Here is a 16,410-nt window from a genome sequence, read left to right as displayed (position 1 = left end):
AATATTCTAAACATTGGAAGCTAGTCTATTTTTAAAGGATCGATTTTTAATTTAGGAAACATCGTTACTAAAATACAGTTGCAATGAACATGTTTTGTGTTTCGTTTGACCGATATTAAGCACGTTGTGATGACCTATTTTGGGATGAACCACCTAGTTTTTGTTGATACGATTGTGAGCAATATTTGTGTTTTGATTAACTTTCTTTTCTCTATAAATGCTATTCTAATATATGTGTAAAGGGAAACGGTGAATTCAAGGGAATATTAGTAGTTTAATAATCTGTCGTATAATTTAATATTTACATTTTGCTACTGCGACTCCCATTACTCTAATGATAATCGTGATATGCATTATGAGCCAATAAATGCAGCCTAGACTGGGTGTTGTAAAATCTACATAAATGAATGTGAGTCTTGTTTACTGACACCATGTTAGTCCGCGCGAGAAAATTGACATTAAGTTGAATGAACCATTTTGGTTATGATACTTATGAAAAATTCTTTTAAATGTCTGGATAATTGAAAGTAAACGGAAAAGCTATTGAAAAACATTGAGATTTTGTTATCTTTCCAATTTCAAAGGGACTATTTTATATCACATTGAACTTAGCTGTTGAGGTTAAATGGCTAGAGCGGGAAATTCAAATATTTTCTCGCATCTAAATTATGTTTTACTTTGGACTAGAAATTAAAATGTAAATATAACAGTTAAAGAATTGTTAGATTGCATTTATTGGAGATATAAATGCAATCTAGCAATCCTTTAATTGTTAAATATATATTTTACCTGTAAGCATACCGATCCTAACAACCATCAATATAGCTTTATGTTGCAGCAAGATTTGCGAGGCCTGGTGATACCACCTAGGATTTGTCGCAGAAAACGTAAAAAAGACATCATAATTCCAGCTGTACTTGAGGTGTTGTTCGGTTAGTTTATCGTCATGTTAACAGCCAGGGCCATTTATAGACCATTTATAGAGGTGCAATGTTGGATAAGTGTACTAATGATACTAATGTTAGGGTCATATATGGCAAATGGCAAAAATATATTCTGTAGTAGTGAAACAATAATAATTGATACATCATAAGCTTCGAAACAAAGTCTTCTCTTCTTCGTGTAGCGAGATTGGACTAGGTCGATCATCGGTGACCAGGTAGCTCAGTCGGTAAAGAATCCGGCTAGGTTTTGGAGGTCCCTGATTCGAATCCCGGTCTGACCGCTACATTTTCTCCTCTCTGTTTCCTTAGCTTGCTAGTATGTTAAAATAGTACAGAGTAAAAATCAATAAATAAAGAAAAAAGGAAATAATACAAAAGAAAGAGCCATCTGTTTATAATGACATATATTTGATCAGAGAGTCATTTTGCGAAGGCATAGACAGATTTCTCAGATTATGATTATTATTCATTGGCACATAACCCACAGTTTTGTAAAGATTTACACAATTTTGATCTATTTCTTCCACGTCTTCGTATTCCATGTCTAACCGCCATCTCATTGACGTTAGTTTGGCGTTAGTCTTTTGAACTGCCCAAGTACGTTTAGAATATCTTCGTTCCTTCCTTTGTAAAGTAAGCGATTTTACATATGTATACATCTCTCTCGTAAACGTTAAATTGAGAAACATAAACATATTCTGTGACTTTAATATAGGATCGACTGAGAATTGTTCATAGGTGAGAATTCTGATACTATTAGGATTCGATTTAAACAAAAGATTTGTCTCAAGTATATCCGACTGAATTTGATTACACACCGCGTAAGCCCGGGACTGCAACGACGTCCAGGATTTAACTTCTGGATTAAACTCAGATAACAACTTCCCTCTTGGATCCCGTAGTAAATGAACAACTTTCAGTCCTGGCAGCAATTTGAGCAGCAGTCCCGCTGAAGCCATATCGAATCGTATAGTTTTAACGATGAAAACTGTTCCTGCTTCACATTTATCTCTCAACTGTTTTATACACTGACTGATAAATTTTCGTCTTTGGTTTGTCGTTGCACGTTGTAGTCTTTTCCTCAAACTGATGCACCTGTAATAGTCTGCATAGGAGTTCGATTGTATTAACATAACGCTCGAGAGGTCCATAATGTTGATCCTAGTGACGTCACAGGTCAGCCAGCGATACAGCATGTCCACTAAGACCCAGCTGGAGTTCTCCCTGGGATAGGTCCTGTAATAACGTAATAACTTTCACATAGGGGCTCAGGATCAGGATCATGACATAAAGTTTACTTAGCCAATCAAAAATGACATTACATGTTGAAATCGCAAATTTATGAGTTAAGATCAATTATTGCAAGTAAAACATTTCTAAATCTTTTGATTCTTAACAATAATTGTTTGAGTATTTTTAACATGGATTCGAATAATGTGACTTTAGTGTTGAAGTGAAGACATTCCAACGATATCGAATCACTGCGTCTCTTTCAAATCTCTTGAACGTTTGGAATAGAAGAGAAGAGACATCTTCGAGTTTCTGCAAAGCATCATTTCCACGGTCGGAATGCAACACGATATTTATTCCAAGACCATGATTTCGATATAATAGTTGTACATTATGAAATTAATCAAATATACCCAGTTCTCTAGATTGAAATTCTGAGTTCCATATAATTTGATTTGAAGGCAAATATAAAACCGAAAAGAAATTTAACTGTATTGCTGTAAACATTATTTCAATGCGACATGCACCATGCTTATAAAATATTTGTGATCAATGAAAATTATTTTGAGATGCACTTAATTACAAAAATTAGGATAGCCATCAAATTTGATATTTTCTAGCAAATAACTTTATTTTGGTATCTTCAAGCAAAAGAATATTAACCATTCCTGCATAGATTACAATATTAATCCTGATGATTTGGTTTCTAAATCTGAATTAAATCCCAGAAGTAATATGAAGTACCTGTGCGTTCCGTTAAGATAATGTACTTCCTTTCCCGTCCGAACATATTCTTCAATGAATCTCAACGGCTCAAAGGCATACGTACTGTTGGCATGATGCTGTAGTATGTCACCAATTAATGTGGATCCACTGCGCATGTACGTTAGAATAAGCACGTGTGGAGCTCCAGTATATTCAACTGAATAAGAGAAATACATCGTATTGGTATGTAATTTATATGAAATACATATTTTTAGTGAAATATGATCACGGGATTAGAACTTAGTAAATCTGTGGCTATTGGTCTCATTAGCGTGCTTTTCAAAAATCAGTAAAGACCAATTGACATTTTTATATTATATGTTGAAAATAATTTTTATTGATACAACTGACTCGCTGACACTATCACTATGAAATGTGCAGGGATATCAAGGCAATTTGCTGTCAGTCTAATTACTTAACGTAAAATTGAATCGTCGCTAAAAAGTAACAGCTATTTATTTAGATATTTCACTCTCATTGTCCGCACTTCCATCAGTGTTACACCAGTATCCAAAGAACGTCAGTCTGTAGGTCTGTAAAAACGTCTACGGAAAACGATCCTGTTCACAATTTATATAAAAGTACAACTGTATTAGCTGTCTTATTACATACGAACCTCAGTGAGAGGGTGTGTCATTTACAAAACGCAGGTCACTGTAACCTATATTTTGACTTTGACAAACATCTTAAAGAAAAATTCTTTAATCATTATCAATTATCAATGGAAGTCTATCAATCGAAGCTGCGAAACGCAGACAACTGAAACCTATCCCTGCATGGCTATATATTTTTTTTACTTTGATAGATTGAAATAAATAATGGAGTAAAGTTATCCAATAAAGGACAACCCCAGTCAAGGTAATCAAGAGCCATCACCACAAGCTAATTTCAGCCATGTTCACGTTTACAAACCAAAAGTAGGTCAATTTGACACACATCTTGCCCATCTATGCCTTACAATGTTTCGCGTCTTCGTCAAAATATAAGTTCGCGATCAATGTGTTTCACTGACAAATACCGACTACCAAATAACACAGAAGTTGACATTTCGCGAAAATAAGCAATTCACAATGTATTGATGCATGAAATGACAGATTTTTTTCTTCATTTTTTCAATTTTTTTCTCTAAAGGCTATATAATATCGAAACAGAATTCAATCGGTATTAGCTTGATGAAAAAAAAATATATAACATGAAATGAAAATGGGAAAACGACGAAAAATATATACTTTGCAATAAAATAGTAATTACCTTGATCATACCGATCTGAGAAATTTGATGCTTCAGAATCTGAAATAAAAATACAAATCTGCTTCATCACATTTTCTGTGATTATACAATGTTGTCTAATTAGCCTTTTGAATAATGGTTAGTACAGTATTAAGAATTTAAATGTAATAATTTGCTATCATGATGATTTTACTTTTTTTTTTAAACCGAGAGAGCATAATCATATAAATACACCGTTTAAAGTAGAAAACATTAATAACATAAAAGTGGAAAAAAATATCACTTCGAAATAAGTTTTTTTCTTGTTCAACTTAATGAACATTTTGGTATAGTAAAGTAGCAATGAGTGAAAATATTAGTTAAAGTATGGTAAAAACCAAAACCATTAAAAAAATTAATACGAAATCATTTTACAAGAGAAAATGCAGCTAAATTTCCATTTGTCATGACATCATTTTTACATTTTATGAATGTCAATACGTACCCTTGTTTCTGATCGCTGGTACTACGTGATGGCGTTGATAGTAGGAAAGTATTACAACTGAAAAAGTGCATAGGAATACCAGAACATGTAAACATATCCAATACTGATTGAAATACATTCCGGGCCTACCGTTAAACAATACTACTCGGGGCTGAACTGTATCTTAGATATATACACGTCTAACGCGGGTATCATTGTCAAAAAAGAATACAATAGAAGTAAAATAACGCCACTCATACACGAAGAAGATATGATCGGAAATATCGATATACAAACCAAGGACGTACATGAGACTTATAAATCCTTGTACAAACTAAATGAAACGATTCACAATGTGTGCCTCCCGTACCGTGTAAATAGGTCACCGAATCGCAATTAATAGATTGAAGTGTATAACGTCACGTGTGTTCATTCAAGTATGTTTTTTGATACGTCGGGATTGTTCATAAACAATGGGTATGCACAAAAAACATGGCAGAAGATAACTGGAGTCGTGATCATTTAGTTGACCTAGGGTTAAACGACTGGGCAGTAAACAATACTAACTAATCGCTACGAACACTTAATTCACCGGCTGCGACAACTGACCCACATGAGATTCAAACTCGCGACCTAAAGGTTTAGGGCTGGTGGTAATATGTCGGGACATTTTAACAACTCGGCCACAATGGCCTAGAGGTTGGGGACTTGTGTTAATATGTCAGGACATCTTAACCACTCGTTCACCGCGGTCCTGATATCTTAACGTTCTTTGTAATAACAATAATTTACATTTATAACTTGGAATCAAATGAACTTCGGCTGAATTGATGTTTCGAGGCAAAATCTAAACGCAAAGTTGAGAATGTAATTGTATTCACCTAATAATCCGAATTGGGAAAAGTAGCAAGATTTTAATTTGATGACAGCACGGCTTTTGAATTATTTCTACATCTAAAATCATAGCAGGCACTTCATTTTCATGTAAAGGAGTTTTATAACATAGCTTTGATTTAAAACATGTACTATCTATAGGATCTTAAATGTTTGATCAGAAGTTATCTATTTTTTATTAAATATATAATGCCATAACTTATTTAAGATATAATGTCTTAAATATCTTATTTCTTATTTAATATATAATGTGATATGTTATTTGATTTCTTATATAATGTCATAAGTTATCTGATTTCTTATATAATGTCACAAGTTATCCGATTTCATATATGGTATATATTGTCAAAGGTTATCTGATTTCTTATAAAAATATAATTTCATACGAATTCTTATTTCTAATATAAAAAAGATTAAAAAAATCATAAGATACATAATCTCGTACAGGATTTTAAAATGTTTTTAAGACTACCGGGTTTTTACTCAACGTATTGAGACAATTATCTAGAGAGTCATAAATTTTAACGAGTCGACTTGACAAGGTATGGATAAGTTTCTGAGAGTTTCTAGATTAGTCATGGCCACAAACCCTGCGCCAATATACAGTCTTCTACACGCTTTGTCCATCTTCTGACCAAAATCGAATGATAAATTTAGCCTCCACTTAGATGATACACGCGACGCATCAGTTCGTTTTAAACGTTCAAAGTGATGACCTCTACGTATTCAAGAATACTTGATGCAAAATTTAAATTAAGAAACTTAAACATCTTTTTCGTTTTCAGTATGGAATCATTTAAGAAGCTTTCATAACTAAGAATTCTGATTATGTTAGGGTATTGTCTATTTAACCGATATCCTAGCCTGATATCGGAGAGCATCCTATTGCAATGCGATGAGGCTATCGATGGTAATAATGACGCATTATGTTTCTCCGATTTCAGTTGGGATGACAACTTTCCTCTTGGATCACGTATCAAATGGACGACTTTCAGTCCCGGCAGCCATTTCAGCAACAGTTCCACAGATGTCATTTCTAAACGAATGGTCTTAGTTATTATTACCTTCCTGGACCGACAGGTGTTTTCGAGGAACCTTAAGCACATCCTCGTGATAGTGAGTCTTGGTAAAGTCTTGAACCTTTCTCGTCCTCTTACCAAGCAATAGAGATAGTACACATAAGAACGAGAGTACTGTAACATCATATTTCAAGGTCCCTGATGTTGATTTTCTGAACATCGCAAGTGAACCATCGGTACACCATCTCTGCCATGACGACCGTCGAATCTTCTTTGGTATACATTCTTTTTACACAAAAAAAAAAAAAAAAAAAAATTAAATAAAACATGTTGTTAAAATGTTTTCAAGAAATTTAAAGCTAAAACTGACTATAATAACTAACATTATGGTTATAGTATTGATACAGGGAATATTTCATGTAATTTTTTCATAAGGAGAGAAGGATGAGTTTCAGACAATCGTACATAAGTAGACATTTAACAACAGGGTCAATACAATGAAATGGAGAGAAGGTCAATTTTCCCTTTGGAATGTTTGTGTTTACTTTATTTTTTTCATAGGTTCCGCATAACCTATTCCCCCAATGTGTGGATGTTGCACGGTTAGGTCAAAGATTAATTGCTTCCTATCAAAGAATATTTTATCAATAAATGGCAGACACTGATGCTTCCACTTTGTTAAACTCTAAAAAAGAGTACCTTATGAATTCATCAGTTTAAATGTGCTGAAATAGAGTACCCCAACCAATCAACATAAAACAGGACCATAGGTTTCTAATTATGGACAATTGACGCTTGCAGAACCGTTTCACAATGCGTATTTGCCCTTTATCTACCCGGTGAGTACATGTATCTAAGATCGCCAGGCGGCATGTAGACAGCCATCCCTCGTGCTCGCAGACGCACGTGTACCTATTCAATTTCTGACACAATGTCGTGGCATTACACAGTGCAAAATGCAAAGTCACGTTTGATTAAGAGCTGGTGAGCTGTCAATAATGAACACAACCTGATGAATCACCAAAGCAAATCAAGGTGAAGTACAATGTAATAGAGTATAATAGTCATTAATAGAGCTTTACATACCTGCGTGTTCCATTGAGAAACGTAACAATGTTACTATTTATTATGTCCTCTTCGATGAATCTCAGTGGCTCAAATGCGTAAGTACTGTTGTCATGGCGTTGTAGGATATCGCCAATCAATGTAGACTCACTGCGCATGTACGTGAGGACAAGGATTCTGATTGACCCTGAATCTATGGATAAACAAAAATAATACAAATATTGGAATAGGTTTATATTTTGGATACCATGCTGTTTTAGATGTTAATATGAAGAATATAGAGTGTTACAACATGAAGTTAACATTAAATTCTCAGTGTCCGGTAAACATATAGAAAAATAAAGCGCTAATGCTAAACTAACAACGTGTTTCATTTTTTTATTTTTCTATATATATATATATATGAGAGTAAGCGCTGTTTTAGAAGAGCAAAGCTCGCCTCTGGCAGCCTTATAATGTCCTAAGAGCTTAATCATACCAGTACATTTTTGCATCTTGGACCGCTTGTAATTCCCACAATATCCCGTGTTTTACCCCTAAAATGATGGCCCATAACTGTAACAATATGTTATGTAATTCTAAGCCAATATCTCTAGGCAGAATTCAATATCAATTGTAGAGGAAAAGTAAAGTGCAAGCAGGCCCCTTTGGCATCTTGAAATTATCTAAATTCTAATTGTTATTCTTAAATATTTGTTCATAGCAAAAACAAGACTTAATTTCTGGTATCTATGTAGATATCGATGTCAGTTGGTAAATAAAAGCATTTCACTACATCCGACAAAATTTTAACCTGTTCATTTCGGCCAATATGACCTTTTGAATTTTAAAAAACCAAACAGTTTATTCATTTATATGATTGTATACCCATCATTTCTTTTACTATAATTATTCAATATAGCAATTAATGTCAGTTGTTACAGATAAAAGTATTTAAGCACTTTCATCAAAACTTTGACCTATTCATTTCGGCCCATTCGGCCTCTTGAAATTCTCAAAATTCAGCATTTTTTACTTCCCTGAACATTTCCAACGTCGGCACCGACGCCAGGGAGATTCCATAACCCCACATCTCTTTTCGAGTGGCGAAATAAAATTCAACATACAAACATTATATATTATGACGACAAATTCATCACAATTTGAATTCACATTAATGAGTGACAAATCATATTACAGTAACGTTAAACAATGTAATGCAAGGTTTGAGCCACTCTCTATATTGCAGGGGTTACTATCACTGCCATAATTTCCACCACTGGAATATGTCATAGGAAAACAATGAAAGCAGTTCAGAAGAAAAACTACCTGCTCATCCGCTGCCGCACAAAGAGCCTTTAGTTTTGATATGGCATATCTCAGTTGTGAGTATAACGAAAGTAATAATAACCAGCCAGAGAGTATCCAGGTGAGTTTGGGTTGTATTTACCCACAGGAGTTTGACGTTCTGTCAATAATATATAGTATAAATATATATATAAAAAATACCCCTATATACTATATAATATCTATATAGTATATAGGGGTATTTTTTTATATATTTATACTATAATTATTGACAGAACGTAAAACTCCTGTGATTTACCAAACTTCGCTCATTATTTAGTAACCATAAAAAGTTGGTACGACACAAAGGGCAAACGTTAGTGGTAGAATATCGATAATCTTAACCACTGCGCCACTGCGCCACTGCGACACCAAGAGCGAACGTTAAACAAATGGACAAATCTTAGCCACTGCGCCACTGAGACAAAATGTCGAACGAAAATGGTAAAATATGGACACACCTTAACCACTGCTACCAGAGGCCGAACTTACCTTCTTTTCGAGTTCTAACAGACGTTGATCTGTAGCAGAAAAAAAACTCACTTCAACAACTGTGCTTACGAAAAAGGATTTCTATTGCGATATAAAGATATATTTTTAGTATTTCTGAAGTAGAATCTGACATACTTACCTTTTTGATTTGTACCAGAGACTGTTGGTTTCAGTCGGACGGAGTACGGGTAATTCTGATTTTGAATGTAAATAATTTCCATGAAAATGGCAAGCAACACAGTTTGATTAAGAATTGCGAATTTTCCCAAACTGTCCATGTTCTCTCTGATTTGTTGTAAAATATGGCCGTTTGATTACTGGTGAGCATTTTTACAAAAGACTCATGTTATTTTTATAATAAAAAAAATCACATTGTCAAACACGCAGCATACCTGGATCAGTTCACACATTGTCCAAAAGGATAACAATACAAAAAGTTCCGAGTAAGTATTACCATTAGACATTTTAATTGTACCTTTTGTAATATATTGCTGGTTGCGTCTAGAATACAATCTAACCACTCATATATTGTTTGTCTTTTAAAAGAAAGACCAAATCCTCTAGCCATAAATAAGGTTTCTAATTTCTTACTCTGTAAACCAAAGACAATAGCGGAAGGGATTTACATCGAGATCTATGGTAAAATCACAATTTGATTCATACGAATTTAGAAAATAATATGGCCACTTGGACCACAAGTGAGTGGTCACAGTCTAGATTACTGAACACATCACTAAACGTTGGCTGACTAATTTTGTCTCTACTACATGTCTGTTTCAATCTAAGGGGAGGTTATCTTGTGAAGAACTCTGCTGAGAAAAACAACAACTTAGTGTCTAGTGACTAGTCGAGGCCCACAATTATTCAGTTATTGCTATAATTTTTTTCTACTTTCTAAACAACGCATACTCCTAAACTTTATGAAAAGTATGACGATTATGACCATTCTAAATTAGAATGTCTTAAACCATGAATCTCTAATTACGAAATCAACAGATTACATATTCTAATATTTACATTTCACTTCGACGGTAGTAGTAAACTGCAATCACTTTATTTTTTAATGAAGATACTTTGTCAGGCCACAGACTTTTACGGACATCTCTATATATTACCATGAAATATCAAAGAAACACAATTTAACAAAGCATGTTCCGGGCCTCGAACTCACGATCTACGGCACCCAATCGCCTAGCCAAACATACCTGCGCCTTCTTCCACTGCGCCACAAAAACGTATACTAAATGTTATACACCCAAAGGCTTTAAACCCAAGCACGCCATGTAAAAAAAAATAAAAAAAAAAAATTCCTGGTCTTGATTAAGATATATAACTTAAACTATTATATCGGTCTGATATTGGGTTCTCGGACTGATATGACATATGATATGGATTGTGCCATGTAATATTTTCTTTTGTTTAACTGTTTCTGAGAGACGCTAATAGAAAATCGTCATGTTTGTGGTTCAGCATCTTAAAATATATCAATTTTTGCTTTCTTTTAGATTGTTATCAGATAATTGAAGAAGACGAAGATAATAAATTATAAATTACTTGTAGTGCTGAGTCCGATTCGGGTAAGCCAATCAGACTACACAACTACTTTTACTTAGGACGGAGATACAGTCATTCCTATCAATAAGAAAGACGCAGGCAGTCGGCTGAGACTTATTTCTTTTAATAGGCGTTTTACCGGCGAAAGGTAATCTAGCCGTTTTGAAGATTTTAACCTACCTTTAAAGGTAAAAGAGGATGTCCACCAAGAAGATACCCACCATCACGGCACCGCTCATTGTATGTTTACTGATTGTAATAAGCATCAAAGGTAAGAGGGAAATGGCACTGCCGTTATATCTCGATAGTGTTAGTAACCCCTTGGGTATCGTGGATGTATTATTTGATGATATAACGTTTTCCTTCATTTATTCTCGATATTTGTTATTATAATGTTTTTTGTTTTTGTTTTTTTGTGATTTTTGGGTTTTGGTATATTTGTGTATGGTTTGTGAGCTTTTAGCCCCCTCCTGCATTAATTTGTATGTTTGTATTAACTTGCGCTGTGTTGTTCATCTTGTAATTCCATCCACCTCTCATTATCTTCTATTCTTACCTTTAGTGTGTATTATACAGGGAATATTTCTTCAATTAATTTCTCGTGAATCATAAAAAAAAGTGAAATCGCCTGGAAGAATTACTATCGGTGTAGCTATCTGTCTTGTAGTCTTCTTTTATTATCTATGAACTGAGTTTAGCTTTTTTGTATTTCATATTTTGTCAAAATTCGTGAATAATGTTAGAAAATGTAATACATGTAGGACTATGGAGGGATTTTAGTATCTAGCCAGGATCGATGTAAATGGACACGCATGAGTGGCGCGCACGGTATAGTCTTTAGGGCCATGGATCAGTGATCACTAATTAGGATAATTACCATGAAAATCAGGATTTGTAATTTTATAGGTGCCGCTAAATAAAACATTACTGTCTAATTGCTAAGAGATTAGTCAGCTTATAACCCCATGTAACCCAGATTTGCACATATTTTTCTTATTTAATAAAATTCCAATTTTAATATCAATCTTACAAATGGAGCTTATCATCTGTCTGTCTGTTGACCTATGTTTGGAATTCTTCCTGCATGTGTTTCCATAAATAGCATCCTTGGATATAATCCGTATGAAGGTACCCCAGGGGCGTAGGAAGCGGGGGGGGGGGCAATTGCCCCCCGTTCCTTAGGACGGGGGAGGGACATGTGTTTTTGCTCCCCCCATTTTCGCCGAGTGAAATGTTCTAAAAATACACATTTGAAAGAAAAAACGGGTCCTCCTGCACATTTTTCGTTCTTCTTTGAAAAAAATTTCCGCTGCGCGGCGCGTTTCCTAGAAACGTTCATGCACGTAATATTAAATTCTTTAAATTTTAGTAAAAATTTAATACACACGAACTAGACTAAAAATGTCCATCAAGGGATAATAATATTTCAAAAAAATTCTCTTAAAAGATTACTTTGTTTATAATTATGTCTTAGAAAGAAATTAATTCATTATTATTTTGAGTTACACAAAAATGTGCCGATGGTGTGATACCGGTATGTTCAGATCGAGAAGGGTTGCATAATGGTATGACGACATTCACAATTACCATTTCTAAATGCATGTATCTTTAAATCGAAAATCATCGTGTTACGAACGCTTTAAAATCATCAAAATACATTGTAAAACTTATCTCAGCCATTCTAAATCGTATTTTTGTTCCTAGGGAGAACCCTCGACAATCCAACCAAATAATTAAATATCTCCTTCAGCGCTCGCAAATTCATCACAATACATCGTAAAACTCATCTCAGCCATTCTAAATCGTAATATTTTCCCCGGGGGAAGATCTCTGAATCCCCTAAAACAACAAAATCTCGCGCCTTCGCCGCTCGCAAATTCATAAAAATACAACGTTAAACTCATCTCAGCCATTCTAAATCGTAATATTTTTTCCAGGGAAGACCCCCGCATCCCCCAAAACCACAGGGGGCCAACTCGATGAAAATGGATGTTGTCATTCATTTTTGTATTTGGTGGATGGACTGATGAGTATATATGACAGTCATGTGATTTTTTTCTCAAAAAATACGAGATTTGATACGTTTTAATATTCAAATTTTCCGCGAAAACAAACGTATCGGAATACCTCTGATTAAACCAATTGAATGACACTGCAGGGGAAGTCACTCTAATCGCTCTTCACTAGGACGTTGCTTTCGATGTCACAAGTCAGAAAGCGCCGATAATATAATTTTGGATTAAAATATTGCGTTCGACTATATAGACATCGTTTATATGCTTTTGCATGGTATGTGTGTGATTATGGATTATCGGAGGACTGATGCGTGACTATGACTCTAGGAAAAAAGGTATACTATATTGTGAAAAAATTAAGTTTAATCGAGGTGGGGGTAAAAAATCCAATATGGCGACTGTCGTCCCTTTCTCTGTTTTATAGTAAATATCCCGATTTTTTAATAATTTTTCAAATCTCGTATGTTTTGAAAAAAAAAAACCACATGACTGTCATATAACGTCACCGTACCACATTTGGTACAAATTTGACATATTTTTTGCGATATTTTTAATATGCATTCCTTGTGATTCAATGTTTGTCAGTTTCTGACAAGGACTGCCTCTGGGGTGTACGTCCACAATAAAAAAAATTATCGTCGTAACTGCAAGCTAAAAATAGACCGGTTTTATTCTTCACTACGTCACTTCCGGTTTTGATACAGCGAGCGGACCCCTTTTGGTACACGGGACGTTTTGCTTTGAGATTCTCGATTTATATGCTGAAATTTTAATTTATGCACTTTGATGGAAAGGTATGGTATTCATTCATCATTCTGTGTGACTGTCTTTGATATTTACCGACGATTATTTAAAAAGTACCGCCATTCAAAACACTACCTAATCTGGCGAGTCATTTCCCGTATTTTTCAGTGAAATTGAAAGACGGTTTGGTGTTACAATTGAAATATGAGGAATATCCACTACACTTCTTCATATAAACTGATTTAAAATAGAACATACCTGTTTCAGAATATTCTGCAATCTATAATCCCGGTAAATACCAATTTTCAAAACTTTTTAAAATATGTTATCAAAACGAAACAAGCACCTGCTCATTTGCATATAAAATTTGAAATAACATGCCTAAACAGTCCATATTATAACTAGGCCTATACTATAGATCTATCCAGTATCCATTCTCCAAATGAAGCATTAGAAACAACGCAAATAGAACATAATTATAAGATATGGTATCTGGTTTTATAAGATTTTATTAATTGTACCATGTAGTGTACATTACATATTGTGAAAAAAGAGCTTGTTCGGAACTGTTTGATGTAAAATGTATATAACCTTATAATGTGCATGTATTTAATTTGATAAGACTTCATTTAGCCCTCAATACACAGCTAATGCATAATAGTACATACTTGCTGAAAATCTTGTTATGCAAGTGTATCATGAGGTTGAGAACTTGTTAATAAATGTTATTTAAATGAAAAATTAAACAAAATCATAGATAGATACATGTAGGTATATTGGGTAATTAAAAATGTTTTTATGTATTATGTATGTATGATATTTAGAAATAATTTTATAAATTACAATACAAAATGAATTTATACACTCTTCTGTTTTAATTTTTTACAACTCAATTTTGTTATAATCTTCCATTTTTTATTTTAAAAGGTTTGCATTACAAAACATTACATATTTAAATTTTCCCATATTAATTTATTAAGAGAATTCAAATACATGTGATTCATGTATAATTATTTTATAGCATATATAGATATTTTTATGGTAAAACAAATACCATTCTATTCAATTACTGGGTATATAAATCACCAATGACTAGATATCCTTCCTTCTGTTAACTTATTATATGTAATTAATTATCTACATGTAAATCATTTTTACCTGGGAGTTTATCTGTAAAATGGTAAAATTATACAGGGAATGATATATATAAATATATCCTGTCCATTTTTACTGGAAGACCACAAATAAGAGGTTAAGAAAAGTCCTCATAATGGTCATGTCAATGCAATAATATTGTATTTTTACCTGTACATGGTTCATTTTGTTCCCTATAGAACAAAGATACCCTATAATCAATAGCTCTGTACCTGGTATAATTTTTCATGTCTAATTTTCTATTTTGTTTATGTTGCAGGTATGGAAACCCCCATAATATAAGAAGAATTTCTTGAGGCTACACATACCTTTTCTATATGTAAAAACCAGACAGTATTAAATGCATGGAAACCATAATATTTTTTTTTTATTTCCTGAGTTTATCATCTGTTACAAAATTTCTTTTGTTCATTGGAAAACTGCAGCATTCAGCATTTAGCACAATAATTTTGGAACATATTGCCATATGCAAACCTATATGAAGACGTGAATGTCTCAGAAAATGGTTTTACTGTGAAATTAAGTATGATTTTTAAGAAAAAAGATCTAGTTTATAACTGGAATTGCCCTAATTATGCTTGTTAATTTTCAGTAAATACATTACAGCACTCATTAATATATCAATTTGTTCTTTCTTTAAAGTTATAATACTGGGAATCACAATATAGAGTATGCATGGTAATAGTATAGGTACAGGCAATATATACCTGGTACATGTACATTTATACTTGAAGGTACTAGGTAATACATGCAGGTACACTGTATAATTGCATATTAAGTTCATTAGTGGATAAAAATGGATGCAATAGGGCCTAAGGAGGTAGTACAGGTTCATTTAAACACAACAATACTGAACACACAATTACAATTCTTACAATATCTTCTTACAAGTTACAGATGAAAATAAATGATCCACGTTTGTTCAATTCAGGATCACTTGCAATTGGAATATGAATTATCTATACATGTATGTGTATACATGGCCTCACATTGATATTAGTTTTGATGCTATGCACTGACCATATTTTGGTTGGTATATCAATATTGATTCCTAAACACAGTTTTCAGAAATGCAGAATTTGTCATACCTGTTTAAGAATTTTTATATCTATATATTATATTTTATAACATTGCAACTTTAAATCAAGAATACAACTACCTTTTTAATGTAAATAGAAAAGATGGAGAGAGAGAATAAATGAAATATTTGTGAGCAATGTCTTCTATATAATGAAAGATCTAGGATGTACATGTAAGTTCAATGTTATATTTTTTCCATGACTGCATGTGACATTAAATCCCCATGGTGATTCTCAACACTGATCCAGTTTATTGCTGTTTTTGTGTAATGAACTCTATTAACAATGAAATAGTATTTGCCTGCAAATCTGGATTAAGTCATTTTATAATTTTGAGGAACCACTTTAAAAAAATCTACTGAGATACTGCTTACATTAAGTTACATGTATCTGTACTGAGTACATTGGTATGTCATTGTCTTGGGGAAATGTCAA

The 16,410-nt window shown here is 33.5% G+C and overlaps 1 protein-coding gene and 1 long non-coding RNA gene across 2 annotated transcripts; one reads left to right on the top strand and one right to left on the bottom strand.

Moving 5' to 3' along the window:
• Positions 1–1,322: 1,322 nt before the first annotated feature.
• Positions 1,323–7,777, bottom strand: LOC138336647 (carbohydrate sulfotransferase 1-like). Its single transcript, XM_069286172.1, has 6 exons — positions 7,632–7,777; positions 6,591–6,830; positions 4,654–4,710; positions 4,191–4,229; positions 2,919–3,096; positions 1,323–2,180 (listed from the first exon to the last, which is right to left on the bottom strand). The coding sequence occupies exons 1-6, from the start codon at positions 7,642–7,644 to the stop codon at positions 1,337–1,339; spliced, it is 1,371 nt and encodes a 456-aa protein (XP_069142273.1). The 5' UTR covers positions 7,645–7,777; the 3' UTR covers positions 1,323–1,336.
• Positions 7,778–13,497: 5,720 nt separating this feature from the next.
• On the top strand, positions 13,498–15,253 carry LOC138336454 (uncharacterized). The gene is made up of 2 exons (XR_011210427.1): positions 13,498–14,032; positions 15,156–15,253. It is a non-coding gene; the product is annotated as an uncharacterized lncRNA (long non-coding RNA).
• The last annotated feature ends 1,157 nt before the right edge of the window (positions 15,254–16,410 follow it).

The sequence above is a fragment of the Argopecten irradians genome, chromosome 12 (assembly GCF_041381155.1).
Source record: "Argopecten irradians isolate NY chromosome 12, Ai_NY, whole genome shotgun sequence".
NCBI classification, from domain to species: domain Eukaryota; kingdom Metazoa; phylum Mollusca; class Bivalvia; order Pectinida; family Pectinidae; genus Argopecten; species Argopecten irradians.
Note: the sequence above shows the minus strand (reverse complement) of the source record. Positions and strands in the feature narration are given on the sequence as shown.

Bases quoted from the DNA above. Each gene is read 5' to 3' on its own strand.
- LOC138336647 (XM_069286172.1), bottom strand. The intron at 3,097-4,190 runs GTAATTACTATT...TCTCTTATTCAG, and splicing joins CTCAGATCGGTATGATCAAG to TTGAATATACTGGAGCTCCA. The intron at 2,181-2,918 runs GTACTTCATATT...ACGTTATTACAG, and splicing joins TATCTTAACGGAACGCACAG to GACCTATCCCAGGGAGAACT.